This window comes from Bradysia coprophila, unplaced genomic scaffold (genome assembly GCF_014529535.1).
Source record: "Bradysia coprophila strain Holo2 unplaced genomic scaffold, BU_Bcop_v1 contig_476, whole genome shotgun sequence".
In the NCBI taxonomy this organism is placed as follows: domain Eukaryota; kingdom Metazoa; phylum Arthropoda; class Insecta; order Diptera; family Sciaridae; genus Bradysia; species Bradysia coprophila.
In genome coordinates this window covers 3,869,868-3,890,079 of record NW_023503727.1, presented here as the reverse complement: position 1 = coordinate 3,890,079, position 20,212 = coordinate 3,869,868, and the positions used below count along the sequence as shown (strand labels likewise).

Genomic DNA, 20,212 nt, shown 5'->3' with positions numbered 1-20,212 from the left:
GTGAATGAAATTCAATCCTACCCCAAATAAACCGTATGACTGGAGATAAAGAAATTCCTCATGTCATTGTGACGAAAACTTTTGAACACCAGATTAATATGAATATATAGTCTGCACCATGTGAACGAGTCGCTGTTATTTATTAGTTTAGTAATAATTTAGTCGTTGCTGCTGTAGGTGCTCGCTTGGCAATATAAATGTATGAAAACCGTTTAATACTTTTAAATGTGATAAAATGTTTACCTTTGCATAGCTGTGTTGAATTAAACAGACTGTTGTGATATATCAATGAGTTGTTAGTTCTCTATGTTACGCTTATCTCGATAACACTTCACAATAATTTGTTTCAATGGTGCATGGTCGATAACTGATAGTATGCTCCGACCTTAATAATTGAACCATTTTCGACTGTGATTTATCAGACAAATTTCGGGTTGAGGCAAGTATCAACGTAATTCACAAACAATAAAAACCGAGTGTCTGAGTGCATATGAGTTATAAAAATGTACCATTTGGTGCCATTTATCGTTCAACTTTCAATATTAACGGAATGTTCGAAATGTGTATTCGGGTTTCAGTCATACTCTTCCATAATAAGATCTCGTGTCAAGCAGCGAAAGTCAGTGCAAGTAATGTAATTCATTGAGAGTGTAAAAGGTTGAACGGTTTGTACTGACCGATATACACATACAGGTATTTAGAGTAACGATATAAAGTGTTCATGGTTCAATGCAATGCACTGCTCTCAGGGTCAGGTGCAATACTTATACCGATATTTGATTAATTGATTTTCCTGTAACGTTATTCTACGTTTTCTCATTTCGAGAAGCGAATGAATTACAATTTTTTTTCGGTCTATTTCATAACAACTGTGCTGAAAAAAAATTGAACGAAAATTGTTGTTTTAACTCGAAACCCAGTTGTTGTTAGTTCACTGATTGCTATATTATGCAAGGAATTGAGCAATTTATATTAAACTGATAGGTCGCGCAACTCGCCAAATAAAATTTTATTTTTAGATTGAATAAGTATTAGAAACATACATTCAGCCTTTCATCGTTACACACATAAACGAAATGTACAAAAAATAAATGTTAGAAAGTCGATTTTACTCTTTTCGAAAACGAAATTGTAAATCGCGAGGTTTAATTAACTTTAAACCGGCGAGTGTGTTTACATTGTCTTTATACAAGTGTTACGATTTGATATGTGCAGTGTACAAGGGACTTTAAGTTAGATAGTGTTATTAAATGATTCGATACTAATTTACACGATTCATTGAATTGCTACCATAGTCTTTTGGTATGCTTAGCCTTTCAGAAACGGCAGACGTATCACGATACATGTTCGTTAAATCTGATACTTCCTTTGTTTAAAGTATTCATAAAAAAAAACCTTTCAGTAACGGCAGACGTATTTAGTTTTCGTTTCTGGTACTTCATTTGTTGAAAGTATTCATAAAATTAGCAGACGTATCTCAATTCATTTTCGTTAAATCTGATACTTCATTTGTTTAAACTATTCATAAAATAAAGTTTCGCAGCGTTTGTAACCAGATCTTTTACTTCATTAACTTCATTTAACATACTTTTCATTATTTGGAGCTCATATCTCATCTTTGTCTTAATTGTCGTTAACAGCAATGAAAGTGTAAAACAGGTATGGTCTATTGTCCGCCCGGAGGACATAAAAATTTTCGTACTTAAACGCATTCATTTTCATATTATTTTGACATAAAATGTGAGTGCGTTTAAGGCGAATTCGCCGATCGACCATACCTGTTCTAGACTTTCGTTGGTTAACAGATGATACAGTAACTAGTAAATTAATACTCCAAACGTAATGTCCTAATTACGTTTATTCCCCCTAGCAGAAATTCATGTCCGACTTTAAGTTCATTTATGTCCGAGCTAATAGTTTACATTTACATCCGATTTACAATAGAATTTCCATAATAATTAGAATATTTTGAAGACCACCTGCATTAGATTCAAATCCCGATCAACTTTTCTAATGTGATCATTAAAGTCAATACATTTACATCACGACAACCTGACAAAACATTAGAATTATCCACCATTTGTTTATTGAAATTATACATCTGCACAGTGCAGCCCAGCACATACATCTTGTGAATTGCAATTATGTTATAGAGATTACGATTACCTTCAACTCAGATAAGTGATTGTTTATACTTAAAATGTTGCTGTTTTTACAGTAAATGCAACGCGGAATGAGATAGTCACAAACTGAAATTCAATATTTTCGAAGCCTTGAAATTGATCTCTGTAATTTAAATCTTTTTAGCTTTAAGAATAATGTCTAAGTCAGGTAATGAAGCAGTGTTAGGTATTGTATTTTAATACAAATTTTGAATTATGTCTGAAATCACCGTTCCTTTTATCAGGGCCTATTTTTGGGAAAAACATTTTCCCAAATTTTCTCAATTTTCACAAATTTTCCAAAATTTTCTCAAATTTTCTCAATTTTCCAAAATTTTCAAAATTTTCCCAAATTTTCAAAATTTTCCAAAATTTCCAAAATTTTCTCAATTGTCACAAATTTTCTAAATTTTTCCAAATTTCCAAATTTTTACAAATTTTCTTAATTTTTACAAATTTTCTGAATTTTCCCAAATTTTCTCAATTTTCCCAAATTTTCTCAATTTTCCCAAATTTTCAAAATTTTCCCAAATTTTCAAAATTTTCAAAATTTTCTCAATTTTCCCAAATTTTCAAAATTTTCCAAAATTTTCAAAATTTTCTCAATTTTCCCAAATTTTCTCAATTTTCCCAAATTTTCTCAATTTTCCCAAATTTTCCAAAATTTTCTCAAATTTTCTCAATTTTCCAAAATTTTCAAAATTTTCCCAAATTTTCCCAAATTTTCAAAATTTTCCCAAATTTTCTCAATTTTCCCAAATTTTCTCAATTTTCTCAAAGTTTGTAAAATGTTTTCCCGAAAATAGTCACTGCTTTTAGTCAAACTATTCGTCTTTCGCCTTTCATTTTACTGTTTCACTGCCTCTGTTTAGAAGCGTCCAGAACATGAGAACCTTTTCAAAGCACAACGAGACGACAGCTATATGACCTGTTAAAAAGTTGACCAAAACAAATGATATGTACTCCGACTACTGAACTTTTAATATCAATCTCTGTTGACAATAATTAGTTCAAAAGAAGTGATAGACTCGATGTTGCCACTCATGATGTGAAAGGTTAAGCAATTTTTGCTCAGGCTATCAAAATCTTTGAACATTTGAACGAGGAAATGAAACAAATTTTATTCCGTAATTGCAGAGTCATTCAAATGAGAAAAACATTGTGCAAAAAAGCGCACATCCGAACAATGTATTTCTGCGAGACTATGGCAAACCGAATCATTATTGGTTTTTTGATGATGACAACGGTTATTCCACAATATTCAAGTTTGAGAATATTGGGTTTATTTCCACATCCGGGCGACAGTCATTTTCACTTCTTTCATCCAATCATGCTGGGTCTGGCTGAGGCCGGACATGATGTTACAGTGGTCAGTCATTTTCCCGATAAAAATGCGCCGCCAAATTATAAGGATCTCAAGATTGGCGGTCAGAATAGTTTAACTAACACAGTGGACCTAGCGGTATGGATTTTGTACATTTCGATTAATCTAGGAAATTCTGAAATTGTCTTCACCTTTCCAGTGGTTCGCAAACCGCTATTCGTTTAATCATTACGTGGAATTTTTTATGCTTCACGGATGGGGTCGTGAATCCTGTGAGAATGCTGTCAATTCTGCAGCAATGGACAAAGTATTGAAAATGAAGCAAAAATTCGATGTAATCATTGTGGAACAGTTCAACTCCGACTGTATGATGGGAGTTGCTTGGCAGCTTAAAGCTCCAATCATAGGGCTCAGCAGTTCAGCAATTATGCCATACTACTATACCAGACTCGGTCTGACGCATCAACCGTCTCATGTTCCGGTTATGTTTCTTGGTTATTCGGATAAAATGAATTTCTCACAGAGACTATCAAACTGGCTCGCTGCACATTTGTTCCCATTGATGAGACGGTAAAGTTATTGATACACCGATTATTCGTCAGTTTTGAAGAAAAATTAACAATTCGCAGGGTCTTTATGGATCGTACGGACAATGAAATTTTGAGACGAAAATTTGGTGACGACATGCCGTCCGTAACGGATATATCAACGAAAATAAGTTTGATGCTCGTGAATACACACTATTCGTTGAGTGGACCGAGAGCACTTTCACCGAAAGTAATTGAAGTCGGTGGTGTACATATAAAAGAACCAAAGGCGCTTGATGAGGTGAGTGAACGATGGAATAGACAACATAAGAGTGAGTGGTGCATCTATAATTACTTTCTGCTAATAGTATTGATATTCAAGTTTTTTTTTGCTGCACTGAAAATCGTAATACACAGACCTTGACAGTGGTAGTGAATACTGTTTTTACGAATGAACATCTAGCTAAGTGATGCATCATACATAAATTAAGGAACGAAGTGTATGTAACGTAAACGTATACATTGTACGCGTAGATTATTATTGAGAGTATTTTAAAGGTCATTCAGTTTTGCTGGCATTTTCTAGTTAATAATTTATGAGAACATGCACGAATTGTGTAACCATATGGCACTCAGAAAGTGTGTAATTTTCAGACGAGATATTTACTTTGTACAGTTGTAAGCTCGGCGGGATTTTTTTTTAAATTATTCGACACAACAATGTCGGAATCACTTTCAAATCGCTTCCATTCCAGCCAGAAGACCTGTAGCTCAATGTAACGGAGCGATTGATGTCAGATTCGGAATTTTAAGAATTTTTAGGAACTTCTAGAAGCTTTTAGAAGTTTTTAGGAATTTTTAAGAATTTTTATAAATTTTTAAGAGGTTTTTGCAAATTTTAGGATTTTGTTTGGAATTTTTTGAAAATTTTAAGGAGTTTTAAGGAATTTTAAGAACTTCTAGGAGCTTTTAGAAGTTTTTAGGAATTTTTAAGAATTTTTATAAATTTTTAAGAGATTTTTGCAAATTTTAGGATTTTTTTTTAAATTTTTTGAAAATTTTAAGGAGTTTTAAGGAATTTTAAGAACTTCTAGGAGCTTTTAGAAGTTTTTAGGAATTTTAAAGAACTTTTTAGGAATTTTTAAGAATTTTTATAAATTTTTAAGAGGTTTTTGCAATTTTTAGGATTTTTTTGGAATTTTTTAAAAATTTTAAGGAATTTTAAGAACTTCTAGGAGCTTTTAGAAGCTTTTAGGAATTTTTAAATTCTTAAAATTTAAATTTTAGAGTCATATCGCCAAATCTTCAGGTGATTGGGGAACAAGCGGTCTCCGATTTAAATGAGTGATAGCTCGTTGGATTCGTCTTTCAATTCTAAGAAACACGTAACTTTCACTTTTTCTAAAAAAAAAATGTTTTCTGTGAAAAGTGCTCAAAAGTGAAGACATGTCAGAGGGTACCGAAAACAGTTTTTCGGCAATAACTCAAGAAAAAATGATTTTAAATTGTTGTAATGTTGTACGAATGTCGGCCTTGGAAAGACCTACAGGTAGAGTATACGCACCGCTTGGTGCTAGCTGATCCACGAGAGTTATGACTAGAAATATAGTGAATGTTCGGAGAGTCCGCCTTCTCTGCAGCTTCGATGTTCCACGAAACTGAGTATGGGTTGTTGTAGCTGGCCTCACCCACTATCGTTCCACATATAAATGAACCCAGTACTTTTGTGCTGCAAGCCCACAGACATGTTGGAAAAAAAGTTGGTGCCAAAATGCAGATTTTATCCTTCTTTCCGGTGGCTCTACATAACAGCTGGAACAGCATCTGGAACGGTACTATGGCAGTCATTTTTTATCGTCAACTATTCTTTTACGTTATCAATACAAAAACGCATCGCTATGCCACGAATATATCAGATCCAGTGTTAGTAATATCAAGGGAAAAATTATCAAATTCTTCTCGGAGGATTTTAGTCAAATAAAGTGTTAGCGTATAGCAAATGACCTCAGGACTCCGGAACAGTAATTAGTTTATACCCCATACTCAGTTACGTGGAACATCGAAGCTGCAGAGAAGGCGTACTCTCCGAACATTCACTACATTTTTAGTCGTAACTCTCGTGGATCTACTCGCACCAAGCGGTGCGTATACTCTACCTGTAGGTCTTTCCAAGGTTGACATTCGAAAATAATTTTTTCTTGAGTTATTGTCGGAAAACTGTTTTCGGTACCCTCTGACATGTCTTCACTTTTGAACGCTTTTCACAGAAAACAATTTTTTTATAGAAAAAGTGAAAGATAAGTGTTTCCTAGAATTGAAAGACGAATCCAACGAGCTATAACTCATTAAAATCGGAGACCGCTTGTTCCCCAATCACCTGAAGATTTGGCGATATCACTCTTAAAACAATATCTGTGTGTAACTACACATATGTGGATGGTCGGGAATCAAGGACTATTTTTGGGAAAACGACTTTCCACTTTCCATGTTAACTTCCAAAAGTTTCAAAACTTTTTCCAAATTGTTCCAGAAACATTTTCTGGAACATTTAGAGAAAGTATTAGAAAATTTGTGAAAAATGGGAAAATATTCCCTGCCACAGCAATCCCATAAACGATCCTAATCAAACATCTTTCGTAGAAACTGCAACGTATCATGGATTCCTCGGAGCACGGTATAATTTATGTCAGTTGGGGTTCGATGATTCGAGCAGAAACATTACCAGAAAAGAAGCGTGAAGACTTACTAAAGGTGTTCAGTTCCTTCAAGCAAACTGTGCTATGGAAATTCGAAAATGATACGCTGCCCAATCAACCAGCCAATGTTCACATATTCAAGTGGATGCCACAAAGAGAGATTTTATGTCATCCAAAAGTTCGGGTATTCCTTACACACGGAGGATTGTTGGGTAGCTCGGAAGCGGCTTATTGTGGTGTACCAGTGGTAAGTAGTTTTATGATAGGAACTGAGAATGACGTCAACAATTCTTAAATTTTTTTTTTCAGGTTTCAACTCCAATGTATGGTGATCAGGTAACTGTCCTTTGCACCTATAACTGTGGTGGTTGTAGGTTCATTCTTACTTATAATCATTTCAGTTCCTAAATTCTGCTGCATTCGTCGACCGTGGTATGGGCAGAGTGGTCAATTATGAAGACATCAGCGTGGAAGCATTCGAGGATGCCATTAAATTCGCTCTCCAGCCAAGTACTCAAGAGAATGCAAAGAAAGTCTCGTATTCGTACAGAAATCGACCGAAACCAGTGATGGAAACTGCTGTTTGGTGGGTTGAACATGTTGCAGCAACCGGAGGAGCGCCTCTCACAAATTGTCAGTCAGCGTTTATGGCTTGGTATGAATACCACCTGCTGGATGTTTATGCAGTTGTGGCCGGTGGTCTGTTTATTGTAGTAGCTAGTTGGATTTGGGCGATAAAATTAATTTGTGGAAGGAGCAAACAGACGTCGAAGGTGAAAGCTCACTAAGTTGTGTTAGTGTTGGCCCAACACTGTTGGGAACTAGATAGTTGAGTGCAACATTGTACATAATTTTTATATTTGCACAGTTTCTGTAATTAAATAAGTTAAAAAATCGTCTCGTCTTTCGGAAATATATTGACCCATTCGGCCCATTAGGTTGCATTAATCTTTGGATATGAAAATTCGTAAGAACTCAGCGACCGAATTCATGTGTCTACCTGCCTATCTTGTCTGCCATCGTGGCCCATAAAATGATCACACCCAATGCTGAAATCTCCACATTACATGTCTTTAGGAATGGGTTCATCAAGATGATCCGGGCTCCATTCCTGTGTCAATTTCACAAGGAATTGCTCGAGCGATGATATCACATTGGTAACGTCCTAAAGTTCACTCAAGCTTTATAATGTGGGTAGTTGCAGTGGGTTTGGTGGCTGGAAAGACCTACTTAGTGGCTCGTAGGACGTAACAGAAATACGATGAATTTGTGTTCATGCCTAACTTTCACCAAAGAGAATTTGCATAACACTTAGTGGCTCGTAGGACGTAACAGAAATGCGATGAATTTGTGTTCATGTCTAGTCTACATTCAGGCGAGATATTATTGCCTAACTTTCACCAAAGAGAATTTGCATAACACTTAGTGGCTCGTAGGACGTAACAGAAATACGATGAATTTGTGTTCATGTCTAGTCTACATTCAGGCGAGATATTATTGCCTAACTTTCACCAAAGAGAATTTGCATAACACTTAGTGGCTCGTAGGACGTAACAGAAATGCGATGAATTTGTGTTCATGTCTAGTCTACATTCAGGCGAGATATTAGTGCCTATCTTTCACCAAAGAGAATTTGCATAACACTTAGTGGCTCGTAGGACGTAACAGAAATGCGATGAATTTGTGTTCATGTCTAGTCTACATTCAGACGAGATATTATTGCCTTGCCTAACTTTCACCAAAGAGAATTTGCATAACACTTAGTGGCTCGTAGGACGTAACAGAAATGCGATGAATTTGTGTTCATGTCTAGTCTACATTCAGGCGAGATATTATTGCCTAACTTTCACCAAAGAGAATTTGCATAACACTTAGTGGCTCGTAGGACGTAACAGAAATGCGATGAATTTGTGTTCATGTCTAGTCTACATTCAGGCGAGATATTATTGCCTAACTTTCACCAAAGAGAATTTGCATAACACTTAGTGGCTCGTAGGACGTAACAGAAATGCGATGAATTTGTGTTCATGTCTAGTCTACATTCAGGCGAGATATTATTGCCTAACTTTCACCAAAGAGAATTTGCATAACACTTAGTGGCTCGTAGGACGTAACAGAAATACGATGAATTTGTGTTCATGTCTAGTCTACATTCAGGCGAGATATTAGTGCCTATCTTTCACCAAAGATAATTTGCATAACACTTAGTGGCTCGTAGGACGTAACAGAAATGCGATGAATTTGTGTTCATGTCTAGTCTACATTCAGGCGAGATATTATTGCCTAACTTTCACCAAAGAGAATTTGCATAACACTTAGTGGCTCGTAGGACGTAACAGAAATGCGATGAATTTGTGTTCATGTCTAGTCTACATTCAGGCGAGATATTATTGCCTAACTTTCACCAAAGAGAATTTGCATAACACTTAGTGGCTCGTAGGACGTAACAGAAATGCGATGAATTTGTGTTCATGTCTAGTCTACATTCAGGCGAGATATTATTGCCTAACTTTCACCAAAGAGAATTTGCATAACACTTAGTGGCTCGTAGGACGTAACAGAAATACGATGAATTTGTGTTCATGTCTAGTCTACATTCAGGCGAGATATTAGTGCCTATCTTTCACCAAAGAGAATTTGCATAACACTTAGTGGCTCGTAGGACGTAACAGAAATGCGATGAATTTGTGTTCATGTCTAGTCTACATTCAGGCGAGATATTATTGCCTAACTTTCACCAAAGAGAATTTGCATAACACTTAGTGGCTCGTAGGACGTAACAGAAATACGATGAATTTGTGTTCATGTCTAGTCTACATTCAGGCGAGATATTAGTGCCTATCTTTCACCAAAGAGAATTTGCATAACACTTAGTGGCTCGTAGGACGTAACAGAAATGCGATGAATTTGTGTTCATGTCTAGTCTACATGCAGGCGAGATATTATTGCCTAACTTTCACCAAAGAGAATTTGCATAACACTTAGTGGCATGTAGGACGTAACAGAAATACGATGAATTTGTGTTCATGTCTAGTCTACATTCAGGCGAGATATTAGTGCCTATCTTTCACCAAAGAGAATTTGCATAACACTTAGTGGCTCGTAGGACGTAACAGAAATGCGATGAATTTGTGTTCATGTCTAGTCTACATTCAGGCGAGATATTATTGCCTAACTTTCACCAAAGAGAATTTGCATAACACTTAGTGGCTCGTAGGACGTAACATAAATGCGATGATTTTGTGTTCATGTCTAGTCTACATTCAGGCGAGATATTAGCACCTAACTTTCACCAAAGAGAATTTGCATACTTCGAGGCGTGGTTCGGGAGTCACGTTTAGCCGGTGTGGTCCAGATTGCACTTTTTATTGACTGTAAAAGGCTGTTAGTGAGGTCACGAAACAAATCAAATAAGAATTTCGATTAAATTTCGAATAAACTAAAATTTATCTAAAATTTAACTTTGAAACAGACTTCTGTATTGTTTTGGTATACAACAACGCTTAGAAAATTCATAAAATTCAAAGTATTGTTCATTAAGGTGGATTACCATTTTATCGACTGCAACGACTAAAATTAGCGATGAACAATTTTTTGGATAACGTGTGTGTGTTACAATGAATGAAGTATGCCACTAGTCGATAACTTTTAGCATATGAAGTAATAGATTCAATTGTTAAAATTGGCTGGTTTCATTGACCGAGTGAATTTTTCACAATGAACTTTTATTATGTGATCAGGCTACGGACTAAATCCAGGCCACCAGCCGCTCTATTTCTTCTCCTGTCTCGCAAAGGCACCACTTTCATTTATAGACACAAAATGAACTAGATTTGAATTGAAAAATAAAGATTCGACCCACCCCATTACCAAACCACTTGTGCAAACAAAATTGTTCTCAAAATTTTCTTGAAATAATAAAATTTATTGTACCGACATGGCATTGAGAATTAACATGTGAGTTAACGTCTTTGAAACGCTCAATTATTTATGGAGACTGAAATTTGTTATGAGTCTACAGCAGTCATTGTTTTTATTATAACATGATACGAGCGATATACGTTCCCTCGCTTGTCGATCAATCATTACAAAAATTGAACAATCTCATCAAAGATCATTTACGTGTTAGAAAAAAGCCTAATCATGGTTCATGGACCATTTCTCTTGATAAGTTACAGTATATTACCTGCTGGTCTACCTCTTTGTATACCGTACTTCATTTATCAAAAATTTATCGCTCGCCCAAAAAAAAGAACTTTCACAGTCTGATCATCAAAACTGCGTCCGAAAGTCTAGGTGAAGGCCACAACAGAATAAATGCACGCTTGCATTTCCGCAATCATATCGTTTGTTTCAATTGAATTCAGCAAGTTTAAATATAGTAAACATCGACTATATGAAGTATGAGCGTAATGCGCTCTTGACAAAAAAAAATTCTTTGACATAAATAGTATAGAAGCCCCAGTGTGTATAGCAAAATACCCGAAAGAATGTAAAAAGTGAGATATCGAAGAAAGGTTCTAGTGAGTGTAACAGAAAATTATCTTACGGTAGATTCACGCCGTAAATGTGCCTAAAATTTGAATTTTAAGTAAACGATTCGATGAAAAAGTGAACCGAGAAATACATTTCAACGCTTCATTGTATGAAAATGACGCTACGTTAGAAAGACCTCCGCACTCTCCATTTTGAATTTCGACCGCATGAATTGACTTTGCATCATACATTCTGATATTCATTTTCATGAACACCCTGTCTACTTATATTCCCTAAAATTCACGACTTCATTCATCAGTCTTGCCTAAATATTTGTGGGCTATTACATTCCTTCCAATAAATAAAATTATTTTCCAATAGTTCACGACAGAGTAAAGTTAACCAGGCAGGAGCGCTTGTTTGACTAGGGACCTGAATAATCTAGTAGCCCTTGATATTTTGCGAATAAAATTTTTCAATTTATGTCAGTGTTCATTTGAGTTCATTTTCATCCCGTGTATTAGGTCCCTTATTTGACGTTTCGAAAATGAACCGCTCCTGCCTGGTTTATTTTACGCTGCCGTGAATAGTTACATGAAAGGGCAATCAAATTTAAGACGATATCTTCAGATGATTCACTCATACAAACAAAACTAGCTATGCATGTTTATACGGTTCTGCCACTAACACGCGCTCAATTCAATTTATTATCACGACTTATATACAAAATAGTGGTGTACCCTTCAATCCGATAAACACTCATAACCAGTTGTGTGAGTGAAACAGCTGAAAATCAATTGAATCATACTTAGACTGAAATTTGATTGCCTTTCCTGTGGCTATCCAATAAAAAAATATATTTTCATAATTTTCAACAAAATACCGCATTTCCAATTAGAAAAACCAACCTTCCTTCAATGAAAATACAGTCGACTACAATGAATCTTAGCCATGAATTTGCTTCAGCTGTTTTTCAGCTGGCCCACTCAAAACAGATGTTTATCGGTCTTACGGATGAGTATGGTGAACAGTTTTGTTCATATGAGCTAGAAAACAGCTGAAAACGAGCCGTCAGAACAGTCGGAGCGTTTGCTGCGACTGAGCCCCGTACAAACCCGTACATCTATTGCGTACGTGACCCTAGTTCGTCCGTCGCCCTACTCTTACCGTAAGCCTACTGCGCCCGTAAACGTCGGTAAAGTAAAATTCTTATGAAATGTGTACGTCTTAAAAATTGCGCATAGCGCAATTACGAAGCCCCGTACGACGTTCCTTTCAAATGTAACACAAATTTCGAATTGACCTAAAATTAAGTAAGTATCATTTTCACCGCTTTATATTGATTTTACAAAAATCCAAAATGGCGGCCGACGGCCATTTTGTTAGGAGGTGGAAAGTAGTACGGCTGCTTTACATTCGTTAGTACCTTTCAAACAAAAAAAAAATTTGAAATTCGGTCAAAGTTTACTCGAGATATTAACAAAAAACACCACCTTCACTGTACGGCCGAGTAGCCACATATAAGCTCACTCCAAGAGACCTAGCTCACGCTCCGGTGAATCGAATTTCATAAACTTTTTTTCCCTGATTGGTACGGTCAATACCTATCTAATAAAGTAAAATCCATCTAAATACGTTCAAATTTGGCCAACCTACAAGCAAAAACGGCTTGCCGCCATGTACCTAGTTCACACCAAGGGGTCTAACTCACGAGTCGGTCATCCAATTTTCATAAACTTTTTTTTTGTCGATCGGTATTGTAAATACCTTTCATTTGACGTATCACTTACAAGTGTAGTGCTTAAATGTCTGGAGATATCGTCGAAAAACAGTTAGGCACTTATTGAGCCCCAGCTCCGGAAGGGTCGACCCAAAATCGCCCATCTTCGAACTTAGCCTCACTATTTTGACTATCTTTCAGGGGAAAAAAAATTTTGAAATCGGATTTGATTTACTCAAGATATCGACGTGACAGACGGACGGACGGACGGACAAAATTTTTATTGCGGATTCGTTATCTATGAACATAGGCAAACACTTTGCCCTTACCATCTGCTTCGAATTCCATCAATTACACACGGCATCGTAATCCTATAAGCCCCTTCGTACTTCGTACGGGGCTAAAAATTTCTGTCTAAATTTCGCTGGCGTTTACTGTAAACTGTAAGCTGTAAGCAAGAACAAGTTCACTGAGCACCTGCTTTCGTCACCACCGAGCTCTTGGTCTTAAGCTCTTTAACTAAAGCACAAAAATTATTGAAATAAAATCAATTTTTTTGGAAGGAAATAATTGTTTAATTGGAGTAATCCAACATTTGTATTGGACGAATGTTGAGTTTTTATTGGACATTTATTATTTCTATTGGAAGTAGTTGAATTATTTATTGGAAGGTTTATTAGCATCCAATAAACTGTTGTATCTGGCTGGTATTTAAAAAGAAATTGGTTTTTTTATGGTTGAAAAAAAAATTACATTTTTGTCACTCACACTTTAGAGTCAGTCTCAAAGAGACTGAAAGTAAGAAACGACAAGAAAAGATCTGAAACAACAAAGGAAAAAATGTTTCCGCCTTTACAAATGTTACTTGCGTATTAATTGACCCCATTCAGGTCGATCAGGTGGGAGAAGATTCTATTCGAGCTTTTCGTAATCGAATATTCAATTTGAAATTCATTCGTAACGTACGTGTTCTGTGAAGAAAATTGTCGTCAATATTGTCTGGCAAATGAAAAAAAAAAAGTTTTCTAAGTCAAATTGCAACAATGTTATCTTAACCAGACAAACGTGTAAATAGTACACCTAATTCAGATCTCAATTAGTTGTTTATTGTTAAGTGAAGCGTTTGTGTCTAGTGAGCAACCAGTGTCGCAGCAATTGAGAAACATACATTCGTCTAGAAATGAAATTATTTACTGAAATTGTGTTGATCGTCGCCCTAGTTCGATATACTAGCGGATACAAAATTCTCGGACTGTTTCCTCATCCGGCAACCAGTCATTTCAATATGTTCCAGCCAATTTTACATGAACTGGCTAATAAGGGACACGAAGTTACTGTGGTCAGTCACTTTCCACATCCAAACCCACCGAAAAACTACAAGGATTTAACGTTACCAGGAGAGGTCCTTACCAATGCCATTAGCTTACAGGTACAAATTATTAAATTGAATGGTAGTTCGTTGCTGTCCGAGTTCGGTTGCATTTTCATAATGTTGTGATCGGTTTGTTGTAGTTAAAGCGACCGTTTCAAACGACCGTTTAAAGCGATCGTTTCAAACGGTCGTTTGAAACGGTCGTTTCAAACGGTCGTTTGAAACGGTCGTTTGAAACGATCGTTTGAAACGGTCGTTTGAAACGGTCGTTTCAAACGATCGTTTCAAACGATCGTTTCAAACGATCGTTTCAAACGACCGTTTAAAGCGATCTTTTGAAACGGTCGTTTCAATCGACCGTTTCAAGCGACCGTTTCAAGCGACCGTTTCAAGCGACCGTTTCAAGCGACCGTTTCAAGCGACCGTTTCAAGCGACCGTTTCAAACGACCGTTTCAAACGACCGTTTCAAACGACCGTTTCAATCGACCGTTTCAATCGACCGTTTCAAGCGACCGTTTCAAGCGACCGTTTCAAGCGACCGTTTCAAACGACCGTTGCAAACGACCGTTGCAAACGACCGTTGCAAACGACCGTTTCAAACGACCGTTTCAAACGACCGTTTCAAACGACCGTTTCAAACGACCGTTTCAAACAACCGTTTCAAACGACCGTTTCAAACGACCGTTTAAAGCGGTCGTTCGAAGCGACGGTTTAAAGCGATCACTTAAAATCGAGCTTAAAAATTCCAGTTTTTTTGCATTGCTGAGTAAAGGGAAACTCATGATTTTCTCATTACAGTCCGATTGGTTCCTAAGCCGCCGGTATTACGGCCATTTCTACGAATTCTGGTTCGTATACCAATGGGGCCAAGAATCGTGTCGATCCGCATACAATTCTACGGCAATTCAAAAAGTTCTGAGCTCCAAATCGAAATACGACGTCATTCTCATGGAGACGTTCAACACCGATTGTCTAATGGGTGTCGTTTGGAAACTACAAGCACCGGTAATTGCATTGAGTAGCTGCAATTTAATGCCATGGCACTATGACAGAGTGGGAAATCCACACTTACCATCATTTGTACCGTCGCTGTTCTTGGAACATTCCGATAACATGACCTTCAAGCAACGATTGTTGAATTTCGTAGACATACATTTGAAGAAAGGCGCTTACAAGTAAATTTTATCGAAGATTTGTAGTTTTACTGCGAAAATGATGGAATTTGAAAAAAATTCTTTAGTTGGATCATTGATGGTTACACTGACCATATGTTGAAACAAATATTTGGAAACAAAATACCATCCGTGGCTGAACTCAAGAAAGAAACCAGCTTGATGTTTGTAAATTCACATTATTCGCTCAGCGGTGTTAAGCCACTTTCGCCTGCGGTCATCGAAATAGGAGGCATTCACATTAAAGAACCGAAGCCACTGAAGCAGGTGAAGTAAAGAATTCAGATTTAGATAAAGATCAAATGATTACGGAGAATGTTTGCGCAGGACATGAAGGATTTTCTAGACAGTTCTGATGAAGGGGTCATATTCGTTAGCTGGGGTTCAATGGTAAAGGCAGACACAATGACCGCTGAAATTAGGGAAAGTATGGTGCGAGCGTTTGGAACTTTCAAAGTGAAGTTCTTATGGAAGTGGGAGAATGACACTCTACCGAACCAACCGGAAAATGTCTATATCGAAAAATGGTTACAGCAACGTGAGATCTTATGTGAGTATCTCTTTGACGAGCACATTGATACAATTCCTAATAGCGACCGTAACTGCTAACCGTTACAATTTCATGGAACGAATTCAATTCAAAATTTATATTTGCCCTCAGGTCACCCAAATGTTAAAGCTTTCATAACACATGGTGGTCTACTGGGCAGTTCTGAAGCAGCACACTGTGGTGTACCAACTATAATCACTCCAATGTTCGGTGATCAGGTAATTTTACAATCGGTACACTCTTTCCACTCATAGTTCTCAAAACTTCGTAAACCTAAAGTTCCTAAATGCTGCTGGAATGGTCCGAAGAGGTATGGGTGTCGTCGTTCATTACGAACAAATAACGATGGAGAGTATGCAAAAAGCGATTAAATTTGCTTTGAGTCCTGCTACCCAATTGAATGCGAAAACTGTTTCACATTCATTCAACAATCGAATAACGAAACCGTTAGACACAGCGGTTTGGTGGGTGGAGCACGTTGCCGCCACGAAAGGAGCACGGCTCTTGCAATCGAATTCTGTTCACATGGATGGCTTTGCATATTACTTATTCGATGTATACGCTGTCCTTGGGCTGGGAATAGCTACGATCGTTTCGAGTTGGATCTGGGTGTTTTATTGGTTTTGTTGTTATCCGAAAACCAATGAGCATGGAAAAATGAAAAGACAATAAATTTAATGTTGAATTTGACTTATCGCATGCGAATTGTGGTCTTTTATTCACTGCGACAGTGTTTAATGTAGCCGGAGTCATTGTAGCATGTACAGACAAAAGTGTATCGAGATAAGTTAGATGTTACTGCAACCACTCACATTACAAATAAATAAAATTTGCCAAGACATTTTCTCACATGCAGCTGCAGAACACAAATTTCTTCTTCTTGCTTTGAATTATTTCTTGATGAACGGCTGTCACGGACTCTTCAATCTTCGAATCCAAGGCTAGGGTTTTGTGATCTATCGGCAAAATAAGAAATTGAGAGAATTGCGTACTACTTGAATTCAGTGCCGGACTGGCCCTATGGGCGTTCGGGCGTTTCCCGAAGGGCCTTTTGATTTTTGAATGGATAAATGACGACGAAGGGCTTTTTGAGAAATTTCGCCATACAACGCCCGAAGGGCTTTCTTGAGCCAGTCCGGCACTGCTTGAATTGGTTCGGGAAATCAGAGCATGTAAAAACCATCACAAAAGGGATGAAGTAACATTTTCGTGTGATTGTTGACCTCGGCTTCGCCTCGCTTCACAATTCACACGGAAACTGGACATTTCAACTCTTTATCCCTTGTCACCTTATTTAACAATCAATGGGGTAAATGATGGAAATGGTACTTCTGGTGTTTTTACCGACCTCGACTTTGACTCGATTGGTAAATTTCACACAAGAAGTACCATTTCCATCAGTTACGCCATTGCATCGGTAAGTCATGTAAATCGATGCTTACGATCAGCGATTTTTCCTTAAAAGGCAGACGGTAATTTTAGCTGACAAATGCCTTAAATTTAGAGATAAGGAGCGGTGGTTATTTCTGACCAGGTTTATAAACTATCAATTCAACGGTCGAATATATTAGAACGAGCACTTACCCAAGCTTTCAAAAGAGCTTTGAAGCTTATACATAACTGAGATAATTTCGTTCATTTTCATTATCAATATTTTGTTTCCTTTATTCATTCCCTTTCGGCGCATTCGTCGATCCATTCTTAAATGTTAAATTACAATTACAACTGCTAGCAGACCCGAATTATTGTACACTAACCTTTGTTGAGACACCAAAGTTGACATTAGTGATTTGTTGCACAGACCCTGTTCGTACAACTGGCTTTGTAATTTGTGGAATTCATTGCTGAAAAGTTTTGAAAAGACATGCTATAGAACAACCCTTTCATTTTCTGGTCAACTACGCAAAATCTTACAGAAGAGTTTGATAATTGCCAACGTGAATATCATTGTTAATATTGTGTTTATCGATCAAATTTTTGTACATTCCGTACACGATGGAAATATCGGTCTTTGACATCGAAAGCGCGTCATGGCTACCGCTAGTGCTCTTCAAATGCATTATGTTTTCCAGTGACTTACTGTGACAGACAGTATAGTGATTAGTCATTTCGTCATTTCACCTTAATACCAATTTACCAGATTGAGCTTTCGCGATGAGCTTTCTTACTACAACGGTCGGGAGAGCTTTTCTTCTTCTCCAACGTTTGAATTTCAACATCAGATCGATTTGGTGGGTTGTGTTCAACCGCCGTTTCTTGAAATCGTTTAAATTGAGATTGAAAATTGAATTGAGTTGTGGTATGAGAGTGAAGCTATCGAATTGTTAAAAATAAATCAAATCTCCATGGCAATCTTACCACAAATTGATTTCCGCAATTTTTTATGGGAATTAGATTTGGTTTTAACAGCCTTATTCCGAGATGTCGACATTGCAATAGGCTATTGTCCTTTCTTCAACGAAAGTATGGAAGGTTTTGACGTTGGCAAATTGAGTTTTACTAAGGTGTCTCAAACTTATCAAGTGTAGGGATGGGATGCGTTCAAAATTATCGATAATATCAATCGAAAGAAATTATCGATAATCGATTAATCATATCGTTATCGATAATTTAATAATTATCGATAATTATCAAAATATCGAAATTCGATAATTATCAAAATTTCGATATTTTGATATTTATCCGAAAATTCATGATAATATACCGATATATCGGAATATATCGATAAATATCGGATTTTTGGATTTTTGGATCGATATATCGAATTATCGATATCTTGATAATTATCAAAATATCAATAATTATCGATTATCGATATTTTTTTGATAATTTTCGATAAAAAAAGTCGATAATTATCGATTATCGATAATTGACAATTATCGATAATCATTATCATTATCGATGCCTAATCAAGTGTCTATAGCCAACTGTAGTTGTCTCGAAAGCTTGAAGATTGTCGAATATGTTTTAACGGTTCAACACAGAAATTAATTAACAAAATGCATCGCTTTTCAAAAGGGACTCGAATTCGCTGATCAGTCTACTGTCGAATTGAAACATTGTCCGTACAGCGATAAACACATTTAACTTAGTTTGATACAACAGAAATCCAACTTGATGCGACACTGACTGTTATACGAAAGCAAAAAATTATTTGCTGCGAAACCCAGCCAATTTTACAGCTGAAACAGACTTAGACACAAATTTGGTTGACTTTAACTGTGTGAAGAAAAGCAACCACTTTTTTAGGTGGCGGGACATTTCCACACCGTCAATATCGTCAGGAACGATATTATCGTTTTTTTGGACGATACTATCGTCTAAAAAACGATAATATCGTTTTTACACGATATTATCGTCCAAAAAAACGATAATATCGTTTTTTGGACGATAGTATCGTCTCAAAATCGATATTGTCGTTTTTTAGACGATACTATCGTCCAAAAAAAACGATATTATCGCCCAAAAAAAATTTTCATCCAATTTTACAGGTCCAAAAAACGATAATATCGTTCCTGACGATATTGACCGTGTAGTTATGTCGCCTCATCACTTTTTTAAGAATTGACGCTCCAAGGCCACTATTGTGTCGTGAGAATAACCTTGCTTGAGTTAGTCAATAAAGAAGATTTTTTTTTTTTTTTTTTAAAACATGGCATGAAACCATGTTTTGACACCTTTATTGGTATGCTATAGTACAATCTTAACTTATATGTTAATTTATTACTATTGATGACAAATGTTACCAACTGTCTCTCTGTTAGAGACAACCAGCCGAACGTGTGTGAGTTTTTCCATTCCATTGATTGGACCTCATTTTGATGATGGTAGCATCGTTCACTGCGACATCTGTATTTCAGCAACCCAGACCTTGAGAACATTCTCTTCAACGACATAGCCAGGCACCTTACTATATCGCTTGCTTGATTGCTGATTGAAGAGCTTTTCCCATGATAATACCGACCAGAAATTCTATGAGGATGTCTTCTACGACGTAGCCAAGCACCTTACTAAATCGCTTGCTGACTGCTGACTGAAGAGCTTTTTGTTCCCACCATTTGCTGATAGATGGCGATTGGTGTCTGATGTATTCGCTCGTTGGATTCGTATATCACATAGCATTAATAATTTTTTTATTAATGTGTCAGCGATTTCGAACTTACGAACTTTCAGCACAATAATTCAGTGTGAGGCTAACGACTTACACACTGC

At 36.7% G+C, this 20,212-nt stretch overlaps 3 protein-coding genes and 1 long non-coding RNA gene across 5 annotated transcripts in view; 3 read left to right on the top strand and 1 right to left on the bottom strand.

Moving 5' to 3' along the window:
- The window catches only part of LOC119082779, a 322,328-nt gene that overhangs the window by 262,509 nt on the left and 39,607 nt on the right, over window positions 1-20,212 (top strand). The window lies entirely within an intron of this gene.
- Window positions 96-7,603, top strand: LOC119082769 (UDP-glycosyltransferase UGT5-like). 2 transcript variants are annotated; one of them, XM_037192363.1, is made up of 7 exons: window positions 96-188; window positions 3,300-3,624; window positions 3,686-4,056; window positions 4,116-4,314; window positions 6,654-6,956; window positions 7,019-7,045; window positions 7,111-7,603. In XM_037192363.1, exons 2-7 carry the CDS (start codon window positions 3,310-3,312, stop codon window positions 7,495-7,497), a joined length of 1,602 nt encoding a protein of 533 aa, XP_037048258.1. In that variant the 5' UTR covers window positions 96-188; window positions 3,300-3,309; the 3' UTR covers window positions 7,498-7,603. The 2 variants fall into 2 exon arrangements, with proteins under 2 accessions (XP_037048258.1, XP_037048259.1); XM_037192364.1 differs by having other exon boundaries at window positions 137-439.
- On the top strand, window positions 13,795-16,692 carry LOC119082770 (UDP-glycosyltransferase UGT5-like). The gene is made up of 6 exons (XM_037192365.1): window positions 13,795-14,334; window positions 15,077-15,453; window positions 15,519-15,717; window positions 15,778-16,000; window positions 16,112-16,218; window positions 16,280-16,692. The coding sequence occupies exons 1-6, from the start codon at window positions 14,086-14,088 to the stop codon at window positions 16,670-16,672; spliced, it is 1,548 nt and encodes a 515-aa protein (XP_037048260.1). The 5' UTR covers window positions 13,795-14,085; the 3' UTR covers window positions 16,673-16,692.
- Window positions 16,720-18,482, bottom strand: LOC119082773. The gene is made up of 6 exons (XM_037192367.1): window positions 18,359-18,482; window positions 18,138-18,255; window positions 17,915-18,079; window positions 17,758-17,844; window positions 17,585-17,700; window positions 16,720-16,956 (listed from the first exon to the last, which is right to left on the bottom strand). The coding sequence occupies exons 1-6, from the start codon at window positions 18,429-18,431 to the stop codon at window positions 16,847-16,849; spliced, it is 669 nt and encodes a 222-aa protein (XP_037048262.1). The 5' UTR covers window positions 18,432-18,482; the 3' UTR covers window positions 16,720-16,846.

What these genes read in the sequence shown, in the direction of transcription:
- LOC119082769 (XM_037192363.1), top strand. Translation starts at nt 3,310, where the DNA reads ATGAGAAAAACATTGTGCAAAAAAGCGCACATCCGAACAATGTATTTC. An exon ending in AACCAAAGGCGCTTGATGAG is followed by an intron (nt 4,315 to 6,653) that starts GTGAGTGAACGA and finishes CATCTTTCGTAG; the next exon opens with AAACTGCAACGTATCATGGA. An exon ending in CTTATTGTGGTGTACCAGTG is followed by an intron (nt 6,957 to 7,018) that starts GTAAGTAGTTTT and finishes TTTTTTTTTCAG; the next exon opens with GTTTCAACTCCAATGTATGG.
- LOC119082770 (XM_037192365.1), top strand. Translation starts at nt 14,086, where the DNA reads ATGAAATTATTTACTGAAATTGTGTTGATCGTCGCCCTAGTTCGATAT. An exon ending in CCAATGCCATTAGCTTACAG is followed by an intron (nt 14,335 to 15,076) that starts GTACAAATTATT and finishes TTCTCATTACAG; the next exon opens with TCCGATTGGTTCCTAAGCCG. An exon ending in ACAGCAACGTGAGATCTTAT is followed by an intron (nt 16,001 to 16,111) that starts GTGAGTATCTCT and finishes ATTTGCCCTCAG; the next exon opens with GTCACCCAAATGTTAAAGCT.
- LOC119082773 (XM_037192367.1), bottom strand. Translation starts at nt 18,431, where the DNA reads ATGTCGACATCTCGGAATAAGGCTGTTAAAACCAAATCTAATTCCCAT. An exon ending in GGCAATTATCAAACTCTTCT is followed by an intron (nt 17,845 to 17,914) that starts GTAAGATTTTGC and finishes AAAACTTTTCAG; the next exon opens with CAATGAATTCCACAAATTAC. An exon ending in AAGCTCTTTTGAAAGCTTGG is followed by an intron (nt 16,957 to 17,584) that starts GTAAGTGCTCGT and finishes TTTTGCCGATAG; the next exon opens with ATCACAAAACCCTAGCCTTG.